Source organism: Triticum urartu, chromosome 1A (assembly GCF_056163025.1).
Source record: "Triticum urartu cultivar PI428250 chromosome 1A, HENAU_Tu73, whole genome shotgun sequence".
NCBI lineage: Eukaryota > Viridiplantae > Streptophyta > Magnoliopsida > Poales > Poaceae > Triticum > Triticum urartu.
Genome location: NC_141873.1, coordinates 384,550,905 through 384,561,806, shown reverse-complemented (window position 1 = coordinate 384,561,806; position 10,902 = coordinate 384,550,905). Strand labels below are relative to the sequence as shown.

The window sequence follows — 10,902 nt, the reverse complement described above, 5'->3', positions numbered from 1 at the left end:
ATCTTCTCCAAGAAAATCCATTCGACCCTATCATACGCTTTCATCATGTCCAGTTTCACAGCGCACAAAGGTTTTTTCCTCTTCCTCTTCCGGATTGCATGCACACACTCATACGCCACAAAGACGTTGTCTGTGATCAACCTCCCAGGAACAAACGCGCTTTGCTCTTCGGAGATTAGGATCGGCAGAATGATTTTCAATCTATTTGCCAATACTTTAGCTGCTATCTTGTAGAGCACATTGCATAGGCTGATGGGCCGGAATTGCAAAAGTAACTCCGGTGAGCTAACTTTCGGTATCATTACAATCACCGTAGCATTAAACACATCCGGGGCCGCCACACCCGCCAGAAACTCATGAACCACCCTGCACACATCCTCCTTTACCGGTGACCAGTGTCGCTAGTAAAACATAGCTGGTAGCCCATCTGGTCCAGGCGCCTTCGTTGGCCCCATCTGGAACAAGGCAGTCTCAATTTCCACATCTGTCATTGGTGCCACCAGCTTCAAATTCATGTCCTCTGTAACCGCAGCAGCGATGTTTTCTAGCAGTCCTTGAGCACTTGTAGATCCTTCAGACGTAAACAGGTTCTCATAGAACGTAGCTGCCATTTCCCTCATATCCTCGTCCACCATGCACTTTGAACCATCTGCTCTAATAAGTGCTCTCACTGTATTCTTCCGTTTTCTGTGTGTGGCTCGCCCTTGAAAGTACTTTGTGTTCATGTCACCTGCGGCAAGCCAGTCCACTCTCGATCGTTGTCGCTGCACCACCTCTTCTCGTGCATAGACCTCTCTGCTCTTCAATATCTTTGATTTCCGTCGAGTATCCAGTACCCAAACGCCCTGTACTTGGCATCCTGCAGTTGCGCCTTTAACTGCTGTTTCTGCATGCGAATCGATCCAAAGACCACTCGTCCCCACTCCTGCATACTCGCCGATAGCTCCCCAAACCTGTTGCATGCTGCAGTTAAACCTTGCTCACCCGACGCCATGCCAGCCCACTTCTCCTCCACCATCACGTCATAATTCTCATGCCTTGTCCATGCCTCCTCGTATTTAAACTGTCGTACACCTTTCTGTCCATGTACTGGAGCCGTCTCCATAATATGAACCACCAAAGCCACATGATCCGATTCCTCCGTGATAATATGCTCTACATTGGTGTCCGGAAACATGGACAGAAAACCTTCATTGCAAGTGCCCCTATCAAGCCGAACCTGAATGTTCTCTCCTCCCTGTCTTTTGTTATCCGACGTGAAAGGATATCCGAAGAAGCCCAAATCCGCAAGGCCGCAGTCGGCCAGATAGTCGCGGAAGTCTTCCATTTGCACAAAACTTCTTTGGTTACCCCCCATTTGTTCAGTTTGAAACAAAACTTCGTTGAAATCCCCAACACAGAGCCATGGCAACTCATCTTGTCTTCTCAGATACTGGATTGCATTCTATGATTTTTTTCTATGGTCGGTGTCTGGTTCCCCATATAATCCAGTGATTCGATAGGTCTTATCCTCCCACACTACCTCTGCATCCAGAAAATATTGACACCAAGGTCTCATCGTTACCTGAATGTAATCTCTCCACCATAATGCTAAGCCGCCACTCTTCCCTCTACAATCCACTGCCACTCCACTTTTGAACCCCAAACTCCACTTTAACCTTTCCATTGCTCTCGCCATCTTTTTTGTTTCACTCAAGAATACCACCGCTGGGTTGTGGTAGGGGCGGATCCATGTGGGGGCATGGATGTACAGATGTACACCCAATTATTTTCGCAAGATTTTTCTATATATGATGTATGCTACGTACATGTATTGAATGTGGTGTAGTTTGTGCAATAAACACATGTTAATTTGTATAAAACTGGCCTCAAAGCCTCAGTCCAGCAACCATAAGTTTTGACAGTCTATCCCACACGACCCAAGTGGCTGCAAGTAAAGGATCCCTATTTGAAATATGGTTTTTGTTACATTTTTGCTCAAGAATTTTTCTGCAAGTAAGGATAATGACACCATGCCTTGTTTTTGGCCATGCCATATTTGTATGATTGTGTAGTAAATAATCTTTGTTTTTGTTATTTCTGTACAATACTTGTTGGAAATATGCCCTAGAGGCAATAATAAAAGCATTATTATTATATTTCCTTGTTCATGATAATTGTCTTTATTCATGCTATAATTGTGTTATCCGGAAATCGTAATACATGTGTGAATAACAGACACCAACATGTCCCTAGTAAGCCTCTAGTTGACTAGCTCGTTGATCAACAGATAGTCATGATTTCCTGACTATGGACATTTGATGTCATTGATAACGAGATCACATCATTAGGAGAATGATGTGATGGACAAGACCCAAACCTAAACATAGCACAAGATCGTATAGTTCGTTTGCTAGAGTTTTCCAATGTCAAAGTATCTTTTCCTTAGACCATGAGATCGTGTAACTCCCGGATACCGTAGGAGTGCTTTGGGTATACCAAACGTCACAACGTAACTGGGTGACTATAAAGGTAGACTACGGGTATCTCCGAAAGTGTCTGTTGGGTTGACATGGATCAAGACTGGGATTTGTCACTCCGTATGACGGAGAGGTATCACTGGGCCCACTCGGTAATGCATCATCATAATGAGCTCAAAGTGACCAAGTGTCTGGTCACGGGATCATGCATTACGGTACGAGTAAAGTGACTTGCCGGTAACGAGATTGAACGAGGTATTGGGATACCGACGATCGAATCTCGGGCAAGTAACATATCGATTGACAAAGGGAATTGCATACGGGGTTGATTGAATCCTCGACATCGTGGTTCATCCGATGAGATCATCGTGGAGCATGTGGGAGACATCATGGGTATCCAGATCCCGCTGTTGGTTATTGACTGGAGAGTCGTCTCGGTCATGTCTGCTTGTCTCCCGAACCCGTAGGGTCTACACACTTAAGGTTCGGTGACGCTAGGGTTGTGAAGATATGTATATGCAGTAACCCGAATGTTGTTCGGGGTCCCGGATGAGATCCCAGACGTCACGAGGAGTTCCGGAATGGTCCGGAGGTAAAGAATTATATATAGGAAGTGCTGTTTCGGGCATCGGGACAAGTTTCGGGTTTATCGGTATTGTACCGGGACCACCGGAAGGGTCCCGGGGGTCCACCGGGTGGGGCCACCTATCCCGGAGGGCCCCATGGGCTGAAATAGAAGGGAACCCAGCCCATAGTGGGCTGGGGCGCCAGCCCCTATAGGCCCATGCGCCTAGGGTTTCCACCATGGAAGAGTCCATGTGGTGGAAGGCACCCCTAGGTGCCTTGGGGGGGAGGGAAACCTCCCCTTGGCCGCCGACCCCCCTAGTAGATCTCATCTACTATGGCCGGTGCCCCCCCCCATGGCACCCCTATATATAGTGGGGGGAGAGGAGGGATTTTACACCAGCCCCTGGCGCCTCCCTCTCTCCCCGTTACGTCTCTCCCTTGTAGTCTTGGCGAAGCCCTGCTTCTGTGACGCCCTGCATCCACCACCACGCCGTCGTGCTGCTGGATCTTCATCAACCTCTCCTTCTCCCTTGCTGGATCAAGAAGGAGGAGACGTCTCCCGTCCCGTACGTGTGTTGAACGCGGAGGTTCCGTCCGTTCGGCGCTGGTCATCGGTGATTTGGATCACGTCGAGTACGACTACATCATCACCGTTCTTTTGAATGCTTCCGTGCGCCATCTACAAAGGTATGTAGATGCATCCGATGACTCGTTGCTAGATGAACTCCTAGATGATCTTGGTGAAACGAGTAGGAAAATTTTTGTTTTCTGCAACGTTCCCCAACAGTGGCATCAGAGCTAGGTCTATGCGTAGTTCTTCTTGCGCGAGTAGAACACAATGAGTTGTGGGCGTAGATTTGTCAACTTTCTTGCCGTTACTAGTCTTTTCTTGCTTCAGCGGTATTGTGGGATGAAGCGGCCCGGACCAACCTTACACGTACGCTTACGTGAGACCGGTTCCACCGACTAACATGCACTAGTTGCATAAGGTGGCTGGCGGGTGTCTGTCTCTCCCACTTTAGTTGGAGCGGATTCGATGAACAGGGTCCTTATGAAGGGTAAATAGAAGTTGACAAATCACGTTGTGGCTTTAACGTAGGTAAGAAGACGTTCTTGCTAGAACCCTAATTCAGCCACGTAAAACTTGCAACAACAATTAGAGGACGTCTAACTTGTTTTTGCAGCAAGTGGGTTGTGATATGATATGGCCAAAGTTGTGATGAATGATGAATGATCTATATGTGATGTATGAGATGTTCATGCTATTGTAATAGGAATCACAACTTGCATGTCGATGAGTATGACAACCGGCAGGAGCCATAGGAGTTGTCTTTATTCTTTTATATGACCTGCGTGTCATCGAGAAACGCCATGTAAATTACTTTACTTTATTGCTAAACGCGTTAGCCATAGTAGTAGAAGTAATAGTTGGCGAGCAACTTCATGGAGACACGATGATGGAGATCATGATGATGGAGATCATGGTGTCAAGTCGGTGACAAGATGATCATGGAGCCCCAAGATGGAGATCAAAGGAGCTATGTGATATTGGCCATATCATGTCACGTTTATTAATTGATTGCATGTGATGTTTATCATGTTTTGCATCTTGTTTACATAGAACGACGGTAGTAAATAAGATGATCCCTCATAATAATTTCAAGAAGTGTTCCCCCTAACTGTGCACCGTTGCGACAGTTCGCTGTTTCAAAACACCACGTGATGATCGGGTGTTTTATTCAGACGTTCACATACAACGGGTGTAAGACAGATTTACACATGCAAACACTTAGGTTGACTTGATGAGCCTAGCATGTACAGACATGGCCTCGGAACACAGAAGACCGAAAGGTCGAGCATGAGTCGTATAGAAGATACGATCAACATGAAGATGTTCACCGACGTTGACTAGTCCGTCTCACGTGATGATCGGACACGGTCTAGTTAACTCGGATCATGTAATACTTAGATGACTAGAGGGATGTCTAATCTAAGTGGGAGTTCATTAATAATTTGATTAGATGAACTTAATTATCATGAACTTAGTCTAAAATCTTTGCAATATGTCTTGTAGATCAAATGGCCAACGTAGTCCTCAACTTCAACGCGTTCCTAGAGAAAACCAAGCTGAAAGACGATGGCAGCAACTATACGGACTGGGTCCGGAACCTGAGGATCATCCTCATAGCTGCCAAGAAAGATTATGTCCTACAAGCACCGCTAGGTGATCCACCCGTCCCACAGAACCAAGACGTTATGAACGCTTGGCAGACACGTGTTGACGACTACTCCCTCGTTCAGTGCGGCATGCTTTACAGCTTAGAGCCGGGGCTCCAAAAGCGTTTTGAGAGACATGGAGCATATGAGATGTTCGAAGAGCTGAAAATGGTTTTTCAAGCTCATGCCCGGATCGAGAGATATGAAGTCTCCGATAAGTTCTTCAGCTGTAAGATGGAGGAAAATAGTTCTGTCAGTGAGCACATACTCACTATGTCTGGGTTGCATAACCGCTTGTCTCAGTTGGGAGTTAATCTCCCGGATGATGCGGTCATTGACAGAATCCTCCAGTCGCTTCCACCAAGCTACAAGAGCTTCGTGATGAACTTCAACATGCAAGGGATGCAAAAGACCATTCCTGAGTTGTTCTCAATGCTGAAATCAGCGGAGGTAGAAGTCAAGAAGGAACATCAAGTGTTGATGGTCAATAAAACCACTAAGTTTAAGAAAGGCAAGGGTAAAAAGAACTTCAAGAAGGACGGCAAGGAGGTTGCCGCGCCTGGCAAGCAAGCTGCCGGGAAGAAGCCAAAGAATGGACCCAAGCCCGAGACTGAGTGCTTTTATTGCAAGGGAAGCGGTCACTGGAAACGGAACTGCCCTAAGTACTTAGCGGATAAGAAGGCCGGCAAAACAAAAGGTATATGTGATATACATGTAATTGATGTGTACCTTACTGGTGCCCGTAGTAGCTCCTGGGTATTTGATACCGGTGCAGTTGCTCACATTTGTAACTCAAAGCAGGGGCTGCGGAATAAGCGGAAACTGGCAAAGGATGAGGTGACAATGCGCGTCGGGAATGGTTCCAAGGTCAATGTGATCGCCGTCGGCACGCTGCCTCTGCATCTCCCTTCGGGATTAGTTTTAAACCTTAATAATTGTTATTTAGTGCCAGCTTTGAGCATGAACATTGTATCGGGATCTCGTTTAATTCGAGATGGCTACTCTTTTAAATCTGAGAATAATGGTTGTTCCATTTGTATGAGAGATATGTTTTATGGTCATGCTCCTATGGTGAATGGTTTATTCTTTATGAATCTCGAACGTGATGCTACACATGTTCATAATGTGAGTACCAAAAGAAGTAAGGTTGATAATGATAGTCCCACATACTTGTGGCACTGCCGCCTTGGTCACATAGGTGTCAAACGCATGAAGAAGCTCCATGCTGATGGACTTTTAGAGTCTCTTGATTATGAATCATTTGACACGTGCGAACCATGCCTTATGGGTAAAATGACCAAGACCCCGTTCTCAGGAACAATGGAGCGAGCAACCGACTTATTGGAAATCATACATACTGATGTGTGCGGTCCAATGAGTGTTGAGGCTCGCGGTGGCTATCGTTATGTTCTCACCCTCACTGATGATTTAAGTAGGTATGGGTATATCTACTTAATGAAACACAAGTCTGAAACCTTTGAAAAGTTCAAGGAATTTCAGAGTGAGGTTGAAAATCAACGTGACAGGAAAATCAAGTTTCTACGATCAGATCATGGAGGAGAATACTTGAGTCACGAGTTTGGCACACACTTAAGAAAATGTGGAATAGTTTCGCAACTCACGCCGCCTGGAACACCTCAGGTAACGGTGTGTCCGAACGTCGTAATCGCACTCTATTGGATATGGTGCGGTCTATGATGTCTCTTACTGATTTACCGCTATCTTTTTGGGGCTATGCTTTAGAGACTGCCGCATTCACTTTAAATAGGGCTCCGTCGAAATCCGTTGAGACGACACCGTATGAATTATGGTTTGGGAAGAAACCTAAGCTGTCGTTTCTAAAAGTTTGGGGATGCGATGCTTATGTGAAGAAACTTCAACCTGAGAAGCTCGAACCCAAGTCGGAAAAATGCGTCTTCATAGGATACCCTAAAAAAACTATTGGGTACACCTTCTACCTAAGATCCGAAGGCAAGATCTTTGTTGCCAAGAATGGGTCCTTTCTAGAGAAAGAGTTTCTCTCGAAAGAAGTAAGTGGGAGGAAAGTGGAGCTTGATGAAGTATTACCTCTTGAACCGGCAAATGGCGCAACTCAAGAAAATGTTCCTGAGGTGCCTGCACCGACTAGAGAGGAAGTTAATGATAATGATCAAGATACTTCTGATCAAGCTCCTACTGAGATTCGAAGGTCCACAAGGATACGTTCCGCACCAGAGTGGTACGGCAACCCTGTCTTGGAAATCATGTTGTTAGACAACGGTGAACCTTCGAACTATGAAGAAGCGATGGCGGGCCCGGATTCCGACAAATGGCTAGAAGCCATGAAATCCGAGATAGGATCCATGTATGAAAACGAAGTATGGACTTTGACTGACTTGCCCGTTCAACGGCGAGCCATAGAGAATAAATGGATCTTTAAGAAAAAGACAGACGCGGATGGTAATGTGACCATCTATAAAGCTCGACTTGTCGCTAAGGGTTATCGACAAGTTCAAGGGGTTGACTACGATGAGACTTTCTCACCGGTAGCGAAGCTGAAGTCCGTCCGAATCATGTTAGCGATTGCCGCATTCTATGATTATGAAATATGGCAGATGGACGTCAAAACGGCATTCCTTAATGGTTTCCTTAAGGAAGAATTGTATATGATGCAGCTGGAAGGTTTTGTCGATCCTAAGAATGCTGACAAGGTGTGCAAGCTCCAACGCTCGATTTATGGGCTGGTGCAAGCATCTCGGAGTTGGAACATTCGCTTTGATGAGATGATCAAAGCGTTTGGGTTCAGGCAGACTTATGGAGAAGCCTGCGTTTACAAGAAAGTGAGTGGGAGCTCTGTAGCATTTCTCATATTATATGTGGATGACATACTTTTGATGGGAAATGATATAGAACTCTTGGACAGCATCTAGGCCTACTTGAATAAGAGTTTTTCAATGAAGGACCTTGGAGAAGCTGCTTATATATTAGGCATCAAAATCTATAGAGATAGATCGAGACGCCTCATAGGTCTTTCACAAAGCACATACCTTGATAAGATATTGAAGAAGTTCAATATGGATCAATCTAAGAAGGGGTTCTTGCCTGTGTTACAAGGTATGAAATTGAGCTCAGCTCAATGTCCGACCGCGGCAGAAGAAATAGAAGAGATGAGTGTCATCCCCTATGCCTCAGCCATAGGTTCTATTATGTATGCCATGCTGTGTACCAGACCTGATGTAAACTTTGCCGTAAGTTTGGTAGGAAGGTACCAAAGTAATCCCGGCAAGGAACACTGGACAGCGGTCAAGAATATCCCGAAGTACCTGAAAAGGACTAAGGAAATGTTTCTCGTTTATGGAGGTGACGAAGAGCTCGTCGTAAAGGGTTACGTCGACGCTAGCTTCGACACAGATCTGGATGACTCTAAGTCACAAACCGGATACATGTATATTTTGAATGGTGGGGCAGTAAGCTGGTGCAGTTGCAAGCAAAGCGTCGTGGCGGGATCTACATGTGAAGCGGAGTACATGGCAGCCTCGGAGGCAGCACATGAAGCAATATGGGTGAAGGAGTTCATCACCGACCTAGGAGTCATACCCAATGCGTCGGGGCCGATCAAGCTCTTCTGTGACAACACTGGAGCTATTGCTCTTGCCAAGGAGCCCAGGTTTCACAAGAAGACAAGGCACATCAAGCGTCGCTTCAACTCCATTCGTGAAAATGTTCAAGATGGAGACATAGAGATTTGTAAAGTGCACACGGACCTGAATGTAGCAGATTCGTTGACTAAACCTCTCCCTAGAGCAAAACATGATCAACACCAGAATTCCATGGGTGTTCGATTCATCACAATGTAACTAGATTATTGACTCTAGTGCAAGTGGGAGACTGTTGGAAATATGCCCTATAGGCAATAATAAAATCATTATTATTATATTTCCTTGTTCATGATAATTCTCTTTATTCATGCTATAATTGTGTTATCCGGAAATCGTAATACATGTGTGAATAACAGACACCAACATGTCCCTAGTAAGCCTCTAGTTGACTAGCTCGTTGATCAACAGATAGTCATGATTTCCTGACTATGGACATTTGATGTCATTGATAACGAGATCACATCATTAGGAGAATGATGTGATGGACAAGACCCAAACCTAAACATAGCACAAGATCGTATAGTTCGTTTGCTAGAGTTTTCCAATGTCAAAGTATCTTTTCCTTAGACCATGAGATCGTGTAACTCCCGGATACCGTAGGAGTGCTTTGGGTATACCAAACGTCACAACGTAACTGGGTGACTATAAAGGTAGACTACGGGTATCTCCGAAAGTGTCTGTTGGGTTGACATGGATCAAGACTGGGATTTGTCACTCCGTATGACGGAGAGGTATCACTGGGCCCACTCGGTAATGCATCATCATAATGAGCTCAAAGTGACCAAGTGTCTGGTCACGGGATCATGCATTACGGTACGAGTAAAGTGACTTGCCGGTAACGAGATTGAACGAGGTATTGGGATACCGACGATCGAATCTCGGGCAAGTAACATATCGATTGACAAAGGGAATTGCATACGGGGTTGATTGAATCCTCGACATCGTGGTTCATCCGATGAGATCATCGTGGAGCATGTGGGAGACATCATGGGTATCCAGATCCCGCTGTTGGTTATTGACTGGAGAGTCGTCTCGGTCATGTCTGCTTGTCTCCCGAACCCGTAGGGTCTACACACTTAAGGTTCGGTGACGCTAGGGTTGTGAAGATATGTATATGCAGTAACCCGAATGTTGTTCGGGGTCCCGGATGAGATCCCAGACGTCACGAGGAGTTCCGGAATGGTCCGGAGGTAAAGAATTATATATAGGAAGTGCTGTTTCGGGCATCGGGACAAGTTTCGGGTTTATCGGTATTGTACCGGGACCACCGGAAGGGTCCCGGGGGTCCACCGGGTGGGGCCACCTATCCCGGAGGGCCCCATGGGCTGAAATAGAAGGGAACCCAGCCCATAGTGGGCTGGGGCGCCAGCCCCTATAGGCCCATGCGCCTAGGGTTTCCACCATGGAAGAGTCCATGTGGTGGAAGGCACCCCTAGGTGCCTTGGGGGGAGGGAAACCTCCCCTTGGCCGCCGCCCCCCTAGTAGATCTCATCTACTAGGGCCGGCGCCCCCCCCCATGGCACCCCTATATATAGTGGGGGGGAGAGGAGGGATTTTACACCAGCCCCTGGCGCCTCCCTCTCTCCCCGTTACGTCTCTCCCTTGTAGTCTTGGCGAAGCCCTGCTTCTGTGACGCCCTGCATCCACCACCACGCCGTCGTGCTGCTGGATCTTCATCAACCTCTCCTTCTCCCTTGCTGGATCAAGAAGGAGGAGACGTCTCCCGTCCCGTACGTGTGTTGAACGCGGAGGTGCCGTCCGTTCGGCGCTGGTCATCGGTGATTTGGATCACGTCGAGTACGACTACATCATCACCGTTCTTTTGAACGCTTCCGTGCGCCATCTACAAAGGTATGTAGATGCATCCGATGACTCGTTGCTAGATGAACTCCTAGATGATCTTGGTGAAACGAGTAGGAAAATTTTTGTTTTCTGCAACGTTCCCCAACAATACTATCATTATGATGGTAAAAAAGTTCTTAGGCCTCCTTTGGTTTAGAGGAATTTCATAGGAATTCTAG

The 10,902-nt window shown here is 46.4% G+C and overlaps 1 protein-coding gene across 1 annotated transcript; it reads right to left on the bottom strand.

Annotated features, from left to right (window-relative positions):
* Positions 1-802: 802 nt before the first annotated feature.
* Positions 803-1,357, bottom strand: LOC147991348 (uncharacterized). The gene has a single exon (XM_087538634.1). The coding sequence runs from the start codon at positions 1,355-1,357 to the stop codon at positions 803-805; it is 555 nt and encodes a 184-aa protein (XP_087394760.1).
* Between the last annotated feature and the right edge of the window lie 9,545 nt (positions 1,358-10,902).